Source organism: Pristiophorus japonicus, chromosome 17 (assembly GCF_044704955.1).
Source record: "Pristiophorus japonicus isolate sPriJap1 chromosome 17, sPriJap1.hap1, whole genome shotgun sequence".
Classification (NCBI taxonomy): Eukaryota; Metazoa; Chordata; class Chondrichthyes; family Pristiophoridae; genus Pristiophorus; species Pristiophorus japonicus.
The window spans coordinates 123,044,213-123,063,637 of NC_091993.1; the positions used below are offsets into that span (position 1 = coordinate 123,044,213).

The 19,425-nt window shown below is 46.8% G+C and overlaps 1 protein-coding gene across 1 annotated transcript in view; it reads left to right on the forward strand.

Annotated features, from left to right (window-relative positions):
• Positions 1 to 18,734, forward strand: part of mfsd4aa (major facilitator superfamily domain containing 4Aa) — a 72,690-nt gene extending 53,956 nt beyond the window's left edge. The window contains exons 6-10 of the mRNA XM_070859487.1: positions 3,083 to 3,256; positions 9,039 to 9,186; positions 11,947 to 12,017; positions 15,432 to 15,555; positions 18,654 to 18,734. Coding sequence (XP_070715588.1) covers positions 3,083 to 3,256; positions 9,039 to 9,186; positions 11,947 to 12,017; positions 15,432 to 15,555; positions 18,654 to 18,706 — 570 coding nt within the window. The 3' untranslated portion in view covers positions 18,707 to 18,734. The remainder of the gene's footprint in view (positions 1 to 3,082; positions 3,257 to 9,038; positions 9,187 to 11,946; positions 12,018 to 15,431; positions 15,556 to 18,653) is intronic.
• The last annotated feature ends 691 nt before the right edge of the window (positions 18,735 to 19,425 follow it).

Sequence of the window (19,425 nt, forward strand, 5' to 3'; positions counted from 1 at the left end):
AGTGGGTAGATTGTTCTGTCATTGGGGATGGGCACAGAGAAATTGGGCAAGGAGGCTTATCACACTTGCCTGGTTTTCCTCTCTGCCCTGCTCTCCAGAAGATAAGAACATAAGAAATAGGAGCAGGAGTAGGCCATTTGGCCCCTCGAGCCTGCTCCACCATTCAATAAGAACATAGTTGATCTTCAACCTCAACTCCACTTTCCTGCCCGATCCCCATATCCACAGAGTCCCTTAGTATCCAAAAATCTATTGATCTGTCTTGAATACGCTCAAGGACTGAGCTGCCACAGCCCTCTGGGATAGAAAATTCCAAAGATTCACCACCCTCTGAGTGAAGATACCAGGAGCACCATCACCCACATAACTATTAACTGTGCAATTTGCACTAGTACAATGATTAGTATTTAATGATGTTGCACCGCAATTACGCAGGTTAAAAACATAACGCACAATTCTGTGTAGCTAGTGATTCCCCCACTATCTCCCACATCCCTTGGCTCCCTCCATGGCCAAGTGCAGTTGGAGGAAAATCTGCCCCTGAGATCTTGCGTTAGGTTACGGTTCAGCTTCTGCGATGGTTCGAGAGTGGTCCCTCTCATTCTCTTTCACTGACGAACCATTGCAGTGTCATGGTCGAACCGAGGGCAAACATGAGTGCATGAGAGCTTTCTGGAAAATGGAGTTAAGAGTTGGAATCAGTAGAAAGCATTTCAGGTCTCCAAGTCACACACGCGACATTTAGCCAGATTTTGTTTCATGCCTGTAAATTGATTTTCTTTATAAACGTGGCATTTGGCACCAGTCAAAGGCATTGTCCTGAGCTGGGCCAGTTGCTAGCAAGCACCATGCAGTTGGCAAGCGGCAGCTAACTGCTATTAATATCGACACTTAGGCCCCAATATTTGAGAGGAAGGAGAGGGAGAGAGTAAACAGGGAATTATAGACCGGTCAGCCTGACATCGGTGGTGGGGCAAATGTTGGAATCAATTATTAAAGATATAATAGCTGCGCATTTGGAAAGCAGTGACAAGATCGGTCCAAGTCAGCATGGATTTATGAAAGGGAAATCATGCTTGACAAATCTTCTAGCATTTTTTGAGGATGCAGCTAATAGAGTGGACAAGGGGGTGCCAGTGGATGTGGTATATTTAGACTTTCAAAAGGCTTTTGACAAGGTCCCATATAAGAGATTAGTGTGCAAAATTAAAGCACATGGTATTGGGGGTAATGTACTGACATGGATAGAGAACTGGTTGGCAGACAGGAAGCAGAGAGTAGGAATAAACGTCCTTTTCAGAATGGCAGGTAGTGACTAGTGGGGTGCCGCAGGGCTCAGTGCTGGGACCCCAGCTATTACAATATACATGAATGATTTAGACGAAGGAATTGAATGTAATATCTCCAAGTTTGCAGATGACAATAAGCTGGGTGGCAGTGTGAGCTGTGAGGAGGATGCTAAGAGGCTGCATGGTGACTTGGACACGTTAGGTGAATGGGTAAATACATGGCAGATGCGGTATAATGTAGATAAATGTGAGGTTATCCACTTTGGTGGTAAAAACAGGAGGGCTGATTATTATCTGAATGGTGACATTGATAAAGGGAGAGGTGCAACGCGACCTGGGTATCATGGGACATCCGTCATTGAAGGTTGGCATATAGGTACAGCAGGCGGTGAAGAAGGCAAATGGCATGTTGGCCTTCATAGCGAGAGGATTCGAGTATAGGAGCAGTTGTACAGGGCCTTGGTAAGGCCACACCTTGAAAATTGTGTACAGTTTTGGTCTCCTAATCTGAGGAAGGACGTTCTTGCTATTGAGCGAGTGCAGCGAAGGTTCATCAGACTGATTCCCGGGATGACAGTACTGACATATGAAGAAAGACTGGATCGACTAGGCTTGTATTCAATAGAATTTAGAAGAATGAGAGGGCATCTCATAGAAACATATAAAATTATGACATTATTGGACAGATTAGATGCAGGAAGAATGTTCCCGATGTTGAAGTCCAGAACCAGGGGTCACAGTCTAAGGATAAGTGGTAAGCCATTTAGGACTGAGATGAGGAGAAACTTCTTCACTCAGAGTTGTGGGTATGTGGCATTCTCTAACACAGAAAGTTGTTGAGGCCAGTTTGTTAGATATATTCAAAAGGGAGTTAGATGTGGCCCTTACGGCTAAAGGGATCAAGGGGTATGGAGAGAAAGCAGAATGGGGTATGGAAATGCATGATCAGCCATGATCATATTGAATGATGGTGCAGGCTCGAAGGGCCAAATAGCCTACTCCTGCACCTATTTTCTATGTTTCTATGACCGGGGGTCAGGGGGTTGACGGTGCGGGTGCCATAACCTGAAGAATTTTACTGCAATATCTAATTTAGAAAGAAAGACTTGGATTTATCATGTCCTTCATAACCACCAAATATCTCAAAGTGCTTTGCAGCCAATTAAGTATTTTTGGAGTGCAGTCACATGTGGGAAACATAGCAAGCTCCCACAAACAGCAATGTGATAATGACCAGGTCATCTCCTTTTGTTATGTTGATTAAGGGATAAATATTGGCCAGATCACCGGGGATTACTCCCCTGCTCTTCTTCGAAATAGTACCATGGGATCTTTAATAACCACCTGAGGTGGAAGCCATCACCAAGTGGGGAGAAGGGAAGGAGATTACCAACATGGACTGGGGTGGTTGGCAATGGATTGAAAGGGCTGAGTGGACTGGGGGGGGAGAGGGGGTGGGGGGTAGAAGAGATTTCCTGCATGGACTGAAGGGAGGGGGAGATGGACTGGAGGGGGAGGGGTGTGTGGGGAGGGGACTGGTGAGAGCATGGACTCGTGGCGGGGGTTGGGGGTGGGCAAGGAGGAAGGGGGTGGGGGTGGGCGGTGCCTGTACGGACTGGGGAGGGGCTGAAATGGACTGGAGGGGGGTGCCTGCACGAGTGGCCGGGGAGGGATGAGTTACCATTGCAGAGCCAGATCTTTGATGTCTGCCTTTAGTAGTTGCTGATAGCATAAAGAAATAAAAGTGAAAAGGTTCCTGCTGACACACTTGTCCTGTGTTTGATCTCTGACAGGGAGAGTACTCTGGATTTGTATATACCTACGCTGTCGAGAACCCACTCGCCATGGAGCCCAGGGTCGCTGGCTACCTCAATAGTCTCTTCTGGGCTTCCATTACTTTGGGGAGACTGGCATCCATACCCGTGTCTGGAAAGTTAAAACCTGCAACTATGGTGTTTATAAACTTGGTGAGTATTTCAATCATTCCTTTTTTTGAAATTCATTCACGGGATGTGGGTGTCACTGGCGAGGCTGGCATTTATTGCCCATCCCTAATTGCCCCTTGAGAAGGTGGTGGTGAGCCGCCTTCTTGAACCGCTGCAGTCCGTGTGGTGAAGGTGCTCCCACAGTGCTGTTAGGGAGGGGGTTCCAGGATTGTGACCCAGCGACGATGAAGGAACAGCCGATATATTTCCAAGTCAGGATGGTATGCGACTTGGAGGGGGAACCTGGAGGTGGTGGTGTTCCCACGCACCTGCTGCCCTTGTCCTTCTAGGTCGCGGGTTTGGGAGGTGCCGTCGATTTTGTTTGATTCATCTTGACTTCTATCTTCCTCTTTATTTTCCACCATGAAGGCTATGCCTGATGTTGACCTAAGAACATAAGAAATAGGAGCAGGAGTCGGCCATTTAGCCCCTTGAGCCTGCTCCGCCATTCAATAAGATCATCGCTGATCTGATCATGGCCTCAACTCCACTTCCCCGCCCGCTCTCCGTAAACCCTGACTCACTTGAGGACTATGCACAAGCAGTAGCCTCCAGAAGGGTGGTGATCAGGAGAGGAAGCTCATTAGAGCGTCTATTACTCGAACACCGACTAATGATTTAACTTGGTCATTCTGGGCTGATAGCCCTCAGTCAGCTGTGGCTCAGTGGGTAGCACTCTTCCCTCTGAGCCAGAAGGTGATGGGTTCACATCCCACTCCATGGATGTCAGCACAAGTATGCCAAGCCGACACTAGAGCAGTGCTGAGGGAGTGCTGCACTGTTGGAGGTGCTGTCTTCGGATGAGACGTTAAACCAAGGCCCCTGTCTGCCCTCTCAGGTGGATGCTGAGCATGCATTATCTGTGCATCCCGCATCCCTCCTGCCCCATGTGGGAACTCAGGGACACTTCCGGAAAGTGTGCGGAAAGTGTATCTGCCTCCAGCTCCTGACGGTCCGCGTTGCGGAATTGGAGCTGAGGGTGGATTCACTCTGGAGCATTCACGATGTGGAGAATGATGTGAGTAGCACGTGTAGCGAGTTGGTCTTACTGCAGGTGAAGGGTCCACAGCCAGCTAGGGAATGGAAGACCAGCAGGAAGAGCAGTGCAAGGAAGTAGTGTAGAGGTCCCCTGCGGTCATCCCCCTGCAAAACAGATACACCGCTTTGAGTACTGTTGAGGGGGATGACTCATCAGAGGAGGGCAGCAGCAGCCAAGTTCACGGCACCATGGCTGGCTCTGCTGCACAGGAGGGCAGGAAAAAGATTGGGAGAGCGATAGTGATGGGGGATTCAATTGTAAGGGGAATAGATAGACGTTTCTGCGGCCGCAACCGAGACTCCAGGATGGTATGTTGCCTCCCTGGTGCAAGGGTCAAGGGTGTCTTGGAGCGGGTGCAGGACATTCTGAAAAGGGAGGGTGAACAGCCAGTTGTCGTGGTGCACATTATAGGTAAAACGATATAGGTAAAAAAAGGGATGAGGTCCTCAGACAAATTTAAGGAGCTAGGAGCTAAATTAAAACGTAGTACCTCAAAAGTAGTAATCTCGGGATTGCTACTGGTTCCACGTGCTAGTCAGAGTAGGAATCGCAGGATAGCTCAGATGAATACGTGGCTTGAGCAGTGGTACAGCAGGGAGGATTCAAATTCCTGGGGCATTGGAACCGGTTCTGGGGGAGGTGGGACCAGTACAAACCAGACGGTCTGCACCTGGGCAAGACCGGAGCCAATGTCCGAGGGGGAATGTTTGCTTGTGCTGTTGGGGAGGAGTTAAACTAATATGGCAGGGGGATGGGAACCAATGCAAGGAAACAGAGGGAAACAAAATGGAGACCGAAGCAAAAGGCAGAAAGGAGATGAGTAAAAGTGGAGGGCAGAGAAACCCAAGGCAAAAATCAAAAAGGACCATTGTACAGCAAAATTCTAAAGGGTCAAAGTGTAATAAAAAGGCAAGCATGAAAGCTCGGTGCCTCAATGCAAGGAGTATTCGGAACCCAGGAGAGGGCTCTGAGCTAGTTACAGTGGGTGAGAACTCAGATGAACAGGACCCAAGAAAGAATGCAAAAGGCAGGAGGCAACAGAGCAGAGTAGCACTGGGGTAAGTGTAAACCACAAGGTGATAGGAAGGGACAATATGTATGAATATAAAGGGGCTGCAGGAGGGGTCAAAGCTAAAAATCATGGTTTAAAAACCAGTATTAAAACACTCTATCTAAATGCACACAGCATTCGAAATAAAGTAAATGAGTTGACGGCACAAATCATTACAAATGGGTGGCCATTACAGAAACGTGGTTGCAGGGTGGCCAAGACTGGGAATTAAACATACAGGGGTATCTGATTATTCAGAAGGATAGACAAGAAGGGAAAGGAGGTGGGGTAGCTCTGTTAATAAAGAATGATATCAAGGCAGTTGTGAGAGACGATATTGGCTCTAATGAACAAAATGTTGAATCATTGTGGGTGGAGATTAGAGATAGTAAGGGGAAAAAGTCACTGGTGGGCGTAGTTTATAGGCCCCCAAGTAATAACTTTACGGTGGGGCGGACAATAATCAAGGGAATAATGGAGGCATGTGAAAAAGGAATGGCAGTAATCATGGGGGATTTTAACCTACATATCGATTGGTCAAATCAAATCGTACAGGATAGCCTTGAGGAGGAATTCATAGAATGCATACGGGATTGTTTCTTAGAACAGTATGTTACAGAACCTACAAGGGAGCAAGCTATCTTAGATCTGGTCCTGTGTAATGAGACAGGAATAATAAACAATCTCCTAGTAAAAGATCCTCTCGGAATGAGTGATCACAGTATGGTTGAATTTGTAATACAGATTGAGGGTGAGGAAGTAGTGTCTCAAACGAGCGTAGTATGCTTAAACAAAGGGGACTACAGTGGGATGAGGGCAGAGTTAGCTAAAGTAGACTGGAAACACAGACTAAACGGTGGCACAATTGAGGAACAGTGGAGGACTTTAAGGAGCTCTTTCATAGTGCTCAACAAAAATATATTCCAGTGAAAAAGAGCAACAAGAGAAGGGATAACCAGCCGTGGATAACCAAGGAAATAAAGGAGAATATCAAATTAAAAACCAATGCGTATAAGGTGGCCAATGTTAGTGGGAAACTAGAAGATTGGAAAAATTTTAAACGACAGCAAAGAATGACGAAGAAAGCAATAAAGAAAGGAAAGATAGATTACAAAAGTAAACTTGCGCAAAACATAAAACAGATAGTAAAAGCTTTTACCGATATATAAAACGGAAAAGAGTGACTAAAGTAAATGTTGCTCCCTTAGAAGATGAAAAGGGGGATTTAATAATGGGAAATGTGGAAATGGCTGAGACTTTAAACAATTATTTTGCTTCGGTCTTCACAGTGGAAGACACAAAAACCATGTCAAAAATTGCTGGTCACGGGAATGTGGGAAGGGAGGATCTTGAGATAATCACTATTACTAGGGGGGTAGTGCTGGACATGCTAATGGGACTCGAGGTAGACAAGTCCCCTGGTCCTGATGAAATGCATCCCAGGGTATTAAGAGATGGCGGAAGTTATAGCAGATGCATTTGTTATAATCTATCAAAATTTTCTGGACTCTGGGGAGATACCAACAGATTGGAAAGCAGCTAATGTAACGCCTCTGTTTACAAAAGGCAGGTAACTATAGGCCGGTTAGTTTAACATCTGTAGTGGGGAAAATGCTTGAAGCTATCATTAAGGAAGAAATAGCGGGATATCTAGATAGGAATAGTGCAATCAAGCAGAAGCAACATGGATTCATGAAGGGGAAATTATGTTTAATTAATTTACTGGAATTCTTTGAGGATATAACTAGCATGGTGGATAGAGGTGTACCGATGGATGAGGTGTATTTAGATTTCCAAAAAGCATTCGATAAGGTGCCACACAAAAGGTTACTGCAGAAGATAAAGGTACGTGGAGTCAGAGGAAATGTATTAGCATGGATCGAGAATTGGCTCGCTAACAGAAAGCAGAGAGTCGGGATAAATGGGTCCTTTTCGGGTTGGAAATTGGTGGTTAGTGGTGTGCCACAGGGATCGGTACTGGGACCACAACTGTTTACAATATACATAGATGACCTGGAAGAGGGGACAGAGTGTAGTGTAACAAAATTTGCAGATGACACAAAGATTAGTGGGAAAGCGGGTTGTGTAGAGGACACAGAGGCTGCAAAGAGATTTAGATAGGTTAAGCGAATGGACTAAGGTTTGGCAGATGGAATACAATGTCGGAAAATGTGAGGTCATCCACCTTGGGGGGGGGGGGGGGGGAAAACAGTAAAAGGGAATATTATTTGAATGAGGAGAAATTACAACATGCTGCGGTGCAGAGGGACCTGGGGGACCTTGTGCATGAATCCCAAAAAGTTAGTTTGCAGGTGCAGCAGGTAATCAGGAAGGCGAATGGAATGTTGGCCTTCATTGCGAGAGGGATGGAGTACAAAAGCAGGGAGGTCCTGCTGCAACTGTACAGGGTATTGGTAAGGCCGCACCTGGTGTACTGCGTGCAGTTTTGGTCATCTTACTTAAGGAAGGATATACTAGCCTTGGACTAGGTACAGAGACGATTCACTAGGCTGATTCCGGAGATGAGGGGGTTACCTTATGATGATAGATTGAGTAGACTGGGTCTTTACTCGTTGGAGTTCAGAAGGATGAGGGGTGATCTTATAGAAACATTTAAAATAATGAAATGGATAGACAAGATAGAGCCAGAGAGGTTGTTTCCACTGGTCGGGGAGACTAGAACTAGGGGGCACTAAAATACGGGGGAGCCAATTTAAAACCGAGTTGAGAAGGAATTTCTTCTCCCAGAGGGTTGTGAATCTGTGGAATTCTCTGCCCAAGGAAGCAGTTGAGGCTAGCTCATTGAATGTATTCAAATCACAGATAGATAGATTTTTAACCAATAAGGGAATTAAGGGTTACAGGGATGGGATGGGTAAGTGGAACTGAGTCCACGGCCAGATCAGCCATGATCTTGTTGAATGGCGGAGCAGGCTCAAGGGGCTAGATGGCCTACTCCTGTTCCTAATTCTTATGTTCTTATGTTTTTGGACCGCCCTGGCCCTTTTGTTCTTTCCTCCCCTCCCCCTTTCAGTGCTTGTTAAGAATATATTCTTTTCGATCTCCAGTTCTGACGAAGGGTCATCGACCCGAAACGTTAACACTGCTTCCTCTCCACAGACGCTGCCTGACCCGCTGAGATTCCCAGCATTTTCTGTTTTTACTCCAGATTCCAGCATCCATAGTCATTATCACCATCATAGGGCAGTCCCTCGAAACGAGGATGACTTGCTTCCAGGCCAAAAAGGGATGAGTTCACAGGTGTTTCAATGAAGGACCTAAAATTCTAGGTCCTGAACTACATCCTAAAGGGTGGAAGATGCCTGTGTGTGGATTTTTTTAACATGGGGTGGCCATTGCACATCTGCCACCACACGGGCTTGACAGAGCTAGGTCTTGGTCCAGTGGCAAGGGTTAACCAGGACGACTGGAGACCAGCTCTGCTGCACGGACCCAGTGCACACATATCGCAGTGTGGGCTGGCCCGTGCTGCCCCTGGTATTCGTAGTATTTTGCTTTTGTCCGCTCAGTCTTTCCCTTTCTCTCGGTTGTCGATACCATCCAATTCTCTCGATCATTTCAGCAAGAAACCAGGTTTGTATGTCGTTTTACGAGGTGTATTCAGCAGGAGACTGTTCTGACCATTGCCCTTTGTGTATTGTGTTTTGTTGCAGGGCGGTATGATTGGCACATTCGTCCTGATGCTGTGTTTCCCAGCCAGTATTATTTGCCTCTATGTGGGAACAGGACTTTTGGGCTTTTTCCTGAGCAGTACCTTCCCCAGTATGTTGGCTTATACCGAGGACATCTTAAATTACCAAGGTTTGTTGCACTTTCTGCCAGATGTCATGCAATTAATTCCTGTAGCTCTGCTATAGAATGTACATCCTCCTGTGAATCATATAAGTTAAGTGTTGAATAGAATTACGTAGAATATACAGCACATAACCTGGCCATTCGGCCCAACTAGTCTGTGCTGGTGAATATGCTCCTCACAAATCTGCTTCCATTCCATCTGCCTCATCTCAGTCTTTCTATTCCCTTTTCTCTCATGTACTCATCTACTTTCCGTTTGAAAGCATCTAAACTATTTGCCTCAACCACTTCCTAGGATGGGAGGGGTGATTGTCCTGTGAGGAGAGATTGAGCAGATTAGGCCTATTTTCTCTCGAGTCCAGAAGAATTGGAGGTGATCTCATTGAAACTTACAAAATTCTTACAGGGCTTGACAGGGTAGATGCAGGGAGGATGTTTTCCCCTGGCTGGGGAGTCTAGAACCAGAAGTCACAGTCTCAGAATAAGAGGTCAGCGATTTGGGACTGCGATGAGGAGAAATTGTTTCACTCTGAGAATGGTGAATCTTTGGAATTCTCTACCCTAGAGGGCTGTGGAGGCTCAGTCGTTGAGTATAAGGATAAGGGGTAAGCCATTTAAGAGCGAGATGAGGAGAAACTTCTTCACCCAGAGAGTGGTGAACTTGTGGAATGCTCTACCACAGGAAGTTGTTGAGGCCAATTCACTAAATATATTCAAAAAGGAGTTAGATGTAGTCCTTACTACTAGGGGGATCAAGGGGTATGGCGAGAAAGCAGGAATGGGGTACTGAAGTTGCATGTTCAGCCATGAACTCATTGAATGGCGGTGCAGGCTCGAAGGGCCGAATGGCCTGCTCCTGCACCTATTTTCTATGTTTCTATATTCAAGACCGAGATCGATAGATTTTTGGATATTAAGGGAATCGAGGGTTATGGGGATAGTGCATGAAAGTGGAGTTGAGTTAGAAGATCAGCCATGATCTCATTGAATGGCGGAGCAGGCTTGAGGGGCCGAATGGCCGACTCTTGCTTCTAATTCTTATGTTATGTTCCTGTGGTAGCGAGTTCCACATTCTGACCACTCTCTGAGTAAAGAAATTTCTCCTTATGTCCCTATTGGATTTATCAGTGACTATCTTATATTTATGGCCCCTAGTTTTAAGTACTCCCACAAGTGGAAACATTCTCTCCACAGCTACCCTGCCCAACCCATTCATAATGTTAAAGACCTCTATCGGGTCACCTTGAAGTCTTCTCTGTCCTGAAGAATAAAAGCTCCAACCTGTTCAATCTTACCCGATTGCTGTGATCTCGCCGTTCTGAAACCATCCTTGTAAATCTTTTCCTGCACTTTCTCCAGTGCTTCTATGTCTTTTTTTATAGTCTGGAGACCAGCACTGTGCATAGTACAGTATGCTTTCCATAAATCTTTATCCTTTTAAATAGAATCATGTCTGTCAACTTTAACAGAGTTCAGTGAGTGCGCTGATAAAGGAAATGCAGTAGATGTTGTACATCGATTTTCAAATGGCATTTGTCAATTGCCATACAGGAGGCCTTTTGATAACTTAAGGCAATTAGGACTAGATTTTCGGTTGTCTAACGCCTCAGTTAGTGCCCAGAGGGGGCGTTAATGTGAGTGTTGGTGCTTAGCGACCAGGCGTGCAGCTTTTAGCGCCCAGCTGGAAAATTCATTAGGGGTTTAGCGGGGGTGCAAACCGTTAGCGCCCGGCGGCTGACGATCACGCCGATCATGACCTCAGTCCGGCTGGAACAGCCACGTTTGCGCCCCGGTCGCTAAATTCGGTGCGGCCGCCTCATTGAGCGCCTGCCAAGAAGAACGTCTGGAAAAACAGTGGGTCCAGGCGTGCAGAGTCGTTAACTGGCAGCTACTTAAAGCGATGAGGCGCTTCCCTCGAAGGTCACAGTCAGTGCAACGTTTACACACAGAGCGCGGTGCGTGAGCCTCCGAGTTTGCAGCCGCAGACAGACCTAACCGTACGGCTTGAAAACAAGTGATTTTGAAAACATTAACTGGTGCATTACTGTGCAGCGCCTTTAAGACTCGGATTTTCCCGGGCCCTATATCGGAGATCTGCGCATGCGCAATGGGTGGGTTAAATTTAGCGCCGGCATTTTCATTAGCGCCCCCAACAGGTCACGTGTGTAACGGCTGATTTTGCGCCACCTTCAGCTCTTGGCCCGATTCCAACAAATTTCTGGGCGGGAGGCGGAAACATTTTCAAGGCGCTAATAATACCGCTGTGCCTGGGTTACCGCCCCAGCTGAGCCGCGACCGAATTTCTCCCCCTTGGTATTGAAGCAACCTGACTCGGGTCCTCTACAGTTATAACATAGCTTTTGAATGGAAGCGACTTCTGCCCGACGACCATTTTAACCCCTCCACCGCCCCCCCCTCCCCCCCCCCCCCCACCACTGGGCGGGCTGAGATAAACTCTGGGTACCTTCCCCTCAAGAGACTTCTTACCCCCTCACCCCCTAAAGGTGCCACGTAATTTCCTGGGCAAGGTGAAAAAAAAAGGTAAATTGAGGGGCGAGGGGGATGGGAGGGGGTGAGGCTGGGGGGGGGGGGTAGGGGCGGGGGGGCTGCAGGGTAGAATAAAATTCTGGACGATCAAAAATAGTCCAGGGGACCACCTTGACCATGGCTTGTGTTCGTTGGTACCTAGCATTTTGCACACGGCATGATTTCAGTCTATCGCATCGTCTCGATCTTCAATTAACGCTGTGGTTTTTTTTCTGGTAGGGTGTGCAACAACTGTGCTGGTGACTGGGGCAGGGGTCGGGGAGTTTGCCCTCCAGATGCTTGTTGGATCAGTGAGTATATCTTTTCCAAAAATCTTTTATCCTTTTAAATAGAATCACCTCTGACAAACTCAGCAGAGTTCTTTTGAGCGGGCTGATGAAGGAAACGTAGTAGATATTGTACATCGATTTTCAGAAGGGATTTGATAAGGTGCCATGTAGGAGGCTTCTTGAACCTTAAGGCACTTGGTATTGAAGGAAATGCAACAACACGGACGGGACTTTGGTTAAAATTGAATTCAAGAGTTGTTGGAAGCGAATGGAAATTTTTTTCAACTCGAGGAATGTTGTTCCCAGGGATAGGGTTGCCGTGCCAACTCTCATCATGGCGTCTTCAGCAATGAAAGATTAGTATCTCGGACACTGCTGCCAATTTGAGCTCAGCAAGATCCCATGGCACTATTTCGAAGAAGAGCAGGGGAGTTATCCCCGGTGTCCTGGCCAATATTTATCCCTCAATCAACATAACAAAAAAAACAGATTATCTGGTCATTGTCACGTTGCTGTTTGTGGGAGCTTGCTGTGCGCAAATTGGCTGCTGCGTTTCCCACATTACAACAGTGACTACACTCCAAAATGTACTTCATTGGCTGTAATGCACTTTGAGACTTTCGGTGGTCGTGAAAGGCACTATATAAATGCAAGTCTTTCTTTTACACAAATCTTTAAAGTGGGAGGACAAGTTGCTAAAGGTGTTTTGGAAAAGTATAGAAGCCTTGATTTTATAAATTGGGGTGTGGAGTATGAAAGCAAAGAGACCATGCTAAACCTTCACAGGTCATCGTTGGTGGTGGACAAGGTTGTCACCACAACAGAGAAGGTTAAAAGGAGATCTGGCAAAGGTGTACAATATGATGAGGAGTTGTGACAAGGCAAATTAGGAAAGATTATTTACACAGGTTGGTCAGTCAGTAACTAGAGGGGGCATAAAATCCTACAGCACAGAAGGAGGCCATTCAGCCCATCGTGCCTGTGCCAGTTTATTAAATGAGCTATCTAAAGAGTCCCACTCCCCTGCTCTTTCCCCTTAGCACTGCAAATGTTTCTTTTTCAAGTTTGAAAGTTACTATTGAATCTGCTACCACCGCCCTTTGAGGCAGTGCCTTCCAGATCATGTGTTTGAAAGAAACATAGAAAATAGGAGCAGTAGTAGGCCATTCGGCCCTTCGAGTCTGGCCCTTCAATATGATCATGGCTGATCCTCTATCTCAACACCATATTCACGCTTTTTCCCCATACCCCTTGATGCCTTTTGTGTCTAGAAATCTAACTATCTCCCTCTTAAATATATTCAGTGACTTGGCCTCCACAGCCTTCTGTGGTCGAGAATTCCACAGGTTCACCGCCCTCTGAGTGAAGAAATTTCTCCATCTCAATGCTAAATTTCCTACCCCGTATCCTGAGACTGTGACCCCTTGTTCTAGACTTCCCAGCCCCGGGGGGGAAACATCCTCCCCGCATCCAGTCTGTCCAACCCCGTCAGAATTTTATACATTTCAATGAGATCCCCTCTCATTCTTCTAAACTCTGGTGAATACAGGCCTAGTCGACCCAATCTCTCCTCATACGATAGTCCTGTCATCCCAGGAATCAGTCTGGTGAACCTTCGCTGCACTCCCTCTATGGAAAGTATATCCTTTCTTAGGTAAGGAGACCAAAACTACACACAATACTCCAGGTGTGGTCTCACCAAGGCCCTGTATAATTGTAGTAAGACATCCTTGCTCCTGTACTCAAATCCTCTTGCAATGAAGGCCAACATACCATTTGCCTTCCGAACTGCTTGCTGCACCGGCATGTTTGCTTTCAATGACTGGTATACAAGGACATCCAGGTCCCTCTGTACATCGACATTTCCCAAGCTATCACTATTTAAATAATACTTCGTCTTTATGTTTTTCCTACCAAAGTGGAGAACTTCACATTTATCAAAGTCTCTGGAGTGGGACTTGAACCCACACCGTCTGAGGCAGAGGCGAGAGTGCTGCCCACTGAGCCACGACTTATAGCATTCCAAATCATAACCAGTCACGGCCTAAAAGTAATTCTCCTGATCTGCTCTCTGGTTCTTTTCCCAATTATCGTAAATCTGCGTCCTCTGGTTACCGAGCCTCCTACCAGTGGAAACGGTTTTTCTCTCTCTCTTATTTTGAACTCCTCTATTAAATCTCCCCTTAACCCTCAAGAGAACAAGCTCTGCATCTGTAGTCTCTGAACAACAACAACATACATTTATATAGCACAACGTCCCCAGGTGCTTAACCATAGCATTTGAAAACATTTTTGACACCGAGCCACACAAGGAATTATGAGGGCAGATAAGGGCTGGGTTTTAAGGAGTGTCTTAGAGCACGAAAGAGAAGTAGAGAGGTTTAGGGAGGGAATTCCACAGTTGAGGGCCCAGGCAGTTGAAGGCACGGCCACCAATGATGGACCAGTTAAAATCAGGGATGTGCAAGAAAGCAGAACTTGCACATAACTGAAGTAATTCATGAACTTAAGAGAATCACCAAAACCAAAGGGAGAGGTTAGCATAAATGTATTTAACCCAGAAGGTTATAGGACGTGGAAAGCCCGACCAGAATTCGCGATCGCTTGTAAAAGGGATGTGGATAAATATTTGAAGAAAGATAGACTTGCATTTATATAGCGCCTTTCACAACCACTGGATGTTTCAAAGCACTTTACAGCCAATGAAGTACTTTAGAAGTCACTGTTGTAATGTGGGAAACGTGGCAGCCAATTTGCGCACAGCAAGCTCCCACAAACATCAATGTGATAATGACCCAGATAATCTGTTTTTTATGTTATGTTGATTTGGGATAAATATTGGCCGGGACACCGGGGATAACTCCCCTGCTCTTCTTCAAAATAGTGCCATAGGATCTTTTACGTCCACGTGAGAGAGCAGACGGGTCCTCGGTTTAACGTCTCATCCAAAAGACAGCACCTCCAACAGTGCAGCACTCCCTCAGCACTGCACTGGAAGCGACAGTCTAGAATTTTGTGCTCCAGTGCCGGGAGTAGGTCTTAAACCCACAACTTTCTGACTCCGAGGCGAGTGTGCTGCCCACTGAGCCATGGCTGACAAGAAGAAACATTTAAAAGGGGACAGGGAAATGCGATGACGGGTGCTGCTGGGGTGATGGGCTGAAAGACCTCCTTCTGTGCTGTCAAATTTGTGTGGGGGTAATGTTCGACTTCACGGGGAGGGGGGGGGGGGGGGGGGGGGGAGAGAGGAAGGGAACTGGTGGTGGGGGATCGACGACCCATTATATACCCCGCCATCAAGTGAACGGAGAGGAGAATGGGGGGCCGATTCACAACCGCCGGAGCTTGAAAACGGTTGCCCTCTGGTCCCATTCCCGGATCCGCGACCACCATCTCTGCGATGCCTTGACTAATTCACCTTGTGACTCCTTGCAGGTTATTCAGTTGTCCGAAACCGATTTATTCCTTGTGTGCGGGCTGACCTTCAGCTGCCTTGCTCTCCTGTTCTACCTGGTCCTTTTGTTGGTCCACAGATTACACAGTCACCTGACCACGACAGGTAAGCAGTCGGTCACTGCGGAATGGGGGAGGGGAGAGCCTGCTTCAATAACAACAACAACAACTTGTATTTATAGAGTGCCTTTAGCACAGTAAAACATCCCAAGGTGCTTCACGGCCGTGTTATAAGACAAAACAATAAATTTGATGCCAACCCACATAAGAAGAAATTATGGCAGGCGACCAAAAGCTTGGTCAAAGAGGAGCGCCTGATAAGGAGGAAAGAGAGGGAGAGAGGCGGAGAGGTTTAGGGAGGGAGTTCCAGAGCTTGGGGCCCAGGTAGCTGTTATAATCAGAGATGCTCAGAAGGGCAGAATTTGAGGAGCGCAGACATCTCTGGAGGGTTGTGGGGCTGGAGGAGATTACAGAGATAGGGAGGGGCGAGGGCCATGGAGGGATTTGAAAACGAGGATGAGAATTTTGAAATCATGGCGCTGCTTAACCAGGAGCCAGTGTAGGTCAGCGAACACAGGGGGTGATGGGTGAGCGGGACTTGGTGCGAGTAAAGGCCCGGGCTTGTTCAGGAATAATCAATGCTGGGGTAGAAATTGGGCTGCAATGGGCCCATTGCACGCACACCAATTTCAGCCTGCATTCTGTCTGGTCCTCATGGCTAAATTCGTGCGCCTTTTTATTTTAGGATTACGCGGGATATACGGCACAGAAACAGGCCAATCGGCCCAACCAGGTCATGCCGCTGTTTATGCTCCACTCGAGCCTCCTTCTGTTTTTCCTCATCTAACTCTATCAGCATAACCCTCTATTCCCTTCTCCCCCATATGCCTGTCTAGCCTCCCTTTAAATGCATCGATACTATTCACTTCAGCCACTCCCTGTGGCAGCGAGTTCCACATTCTCACCACTCTCTGGGTAAAGAAGTTTCTTCTGAATTCCCCATTGGATTTCTTGGTGACGATCTTATATTGATGGCCTCTAGTTTTGCTCTTCCCCACAAATGGAAACATTCTCTCTGTATCCACTCTATCAAAGCCTTTCATCATTTTAAAGACCTCTATTAGGTCACTCCTCAGCCTTATTTTTTCAAGCGAAAGGAGACCCAGCCTTGTTCATCCTTTCCTGATATATATATATATATATATACCCTCGCATTTCTGGTATCATCCTTGTAAATCTTCTCTGCACCCTCTCCAGTACCTCCATATCCTTTCTATAATACGGCAACCAGAACTGTATGCAGTACTCTAAGTGTGGTCTAACCAAGTTTCAATACAGGTTTAGCATAACTTCCCTACTTTTCAATTGTATACCTATAGAAATAAACCTTAGTTCTTGGTTTGCTTTTTTATGGCCTTGTTAGCCTGTGTCGCAACTTTTCGTGATGTGTGTATTTGTACTCCGAGATCCCTCCGTTCCTCTACCCCAGCCAGACTCTCACCCGCCAAATAATAAGTGACCTCCCTATTCTTCCTACCAACATACAAGACCTCACATTTATCTGTGTTGAACTTCATTTGCCAATTATATGCCCATTCTGCAAGTTTATTAATGTCCCCCTGTAATTTGTTGCAGTCCTCCTCAGTATTGACTATCGCCCCGCCAATTTGGTATCATCCGCAAATTGTGATTTTGTAAGTGCCCTGGGTGGGTGCCTAAAAATGCTACTGGTCCCCTCAAATATGCAAATGAGGGGGCTAATGCCTGTTGCAGGACCCCTGTCAAGAAAGTTGTTGCTGATGAGCGGGGAGGGTTTCAGGCCTACCTCCTTTAGGCTTTTTCAGTGAGGCCCCTGACCACCAATGGAAGGTAGATGATTCTTTTTAAAAGTTAAACAAAAATGTTCTTCTGGAGCCAGAGAAGCAGGAGTGTCCTATCCCCCATGATTCCTCAACAACAACCTGCATTTACATAGTGCCTTTTAAAATAGAAACACATCCCAAGGTACTTCACAGGAGCGGTTATCAAATGACATTTGACACCGAGCCACATGAGATATCTGGACAGGTCAAAACGGTAGGTTTTAAGGAGCATCTTAAAGGAAGAGAGAGAGTTAGAGAGGTGGAGAGGTCTAGGAAGGGAGTTCCAGAGCTTGGGGCCCAGGTAGTTGAAGGCACGGCCGCCGATGGTGGAGCGATTATAATCAGGGATGCGCAAGAGGCCAGAATTGGAGGAGCGCAGAGATCTCTGCAGGTTGTAGAGCTGGAGGCGATTACAGGGAAGGGATGAGGCCATGGAGGGATGTGAACACAAGGATGAGCAAATGTAGGTCAGCGAGGACAGGGGGTGATGGGTGAGCGGGACTTGGTGCGAGCTGGATACGGGCAGCAAAGTTTTGGATGAGCTCAAGTCACAGTAGTAGTGTCAGTTCTCCCACTTTCCCCCCCAACCCCCACCCTCCATAACCCACTCCAATCCTCCCCTGCCCCCTCCCAGAATTGAGGACCTCTGCCAGTGAAGACCAAACATTGATGTCACAGCCTCCTGGGGGTGGGGGTCCAGTTTTATACTACCCTTTGCGTGAAGAAATGCTTCCTCGTGGAAGTCACATTGAGACACATAAAAAGAAAGACTTGCATTTCTATAGCGCCTTTCATGACCACCAAACGTCTATACAGCCAAGGAAGTACTTTTTGAAGTGCAGTCACTGTTGTAATGTGGGAAACGCGACAGCCAAATTCCGCACAGCAAGCTCCCACAAACTGCAATGTTATAATGGTCAGATAATCTGGTGATGTTGTTCGAGGGATAAATATTTGCAAGGTCACCGGGGATAACCCCCCTGCTTGTCTTCGAAATAGATCTTTTATGTCCGCCTGAGAGCAGAGTTCGGTTTAAACATCTCATCCGAAAGACGGCACCTCTGATATTGCAGTGCTCCCTCAGCACTGCACTGAGAGCCAGCCTAGATTTTTGTGCTCAAGCCCCTGGAGTGGGACTTAATACCGTCGGCTTCCCAATTCCAGAGGCGAGAGAGAGAGCGCTGCTCACTGAGCCACGGCTGACACCTGCTTAACGATGCCATTTAATCCCGTCGACCGTTACTTGTTTGGTTGCCGTCTCAGTCTGCGGCCCGGCCCGGGGAAAATAACGCCACTGGTTTTCAAATCCAAACGTCTTTGCGTTGTTTTTTTCCCCCCGCAGAACCAACGAAAACAGGCACGATAGAGGAGTCACAGTTTCAGTACCAGAGCTGAGGTCTGGCGGGGCGGCCGGCCACTGCAAACACCACTAGTTCCGAATGCAACATCGGAACAGACTGATTGCCTGCAGCAGCATTAACAATGGACTTTGCTGTGTTCAATCCGCACGCAGCTGCCCTGCACTGTTTGAGAAGTGGTGAGGTCGCTTTGATTTCCGGCGGATCCAAGGAGTCGCTCTGATTTGTGCGGCCGCAATAATCCTCCGAGAATGGACTTTGAAGGTATAATGCACCAGTGATCGTCTTAATAATCGCCATCACGTAGGACCTGAGTTAACTTGCTTCACGTATTTTTTTTTAAGTAGAACTGTATTTTGTTTGATTCGTCCAGGTAAATGATTCTTTCCGCTGAAATCTGTTTTTTTTTTAAACAAAAATGACAAATGTGACCCACGTGAGAATTCGCGCATTTTGTTCCAATTTCGCTTGTGGTAAAAATGAAGGTTCTAACCGTGAGACACCAGCGTACAAACATTCAAGGCATTGGCCTGAAATTTCTTCTTGTGCTACTTTAGTGCAGACTTTAACCCGTTGAAAGTAAATGGGTCTTCACCTCCACTAAAGTTTACTTGTACTTTTTGTTTTTTTGGTAGTGGGAGGGATGCCAGGTGGATGTCACTGGCAAGACAGCCCTTAGCGCCCCTCCCAGTTTTACTGAATCGACCAAGGCAGGCTGGGTAATGTATTTGCTTCATGGGTTCTTTGCTTAAGAAT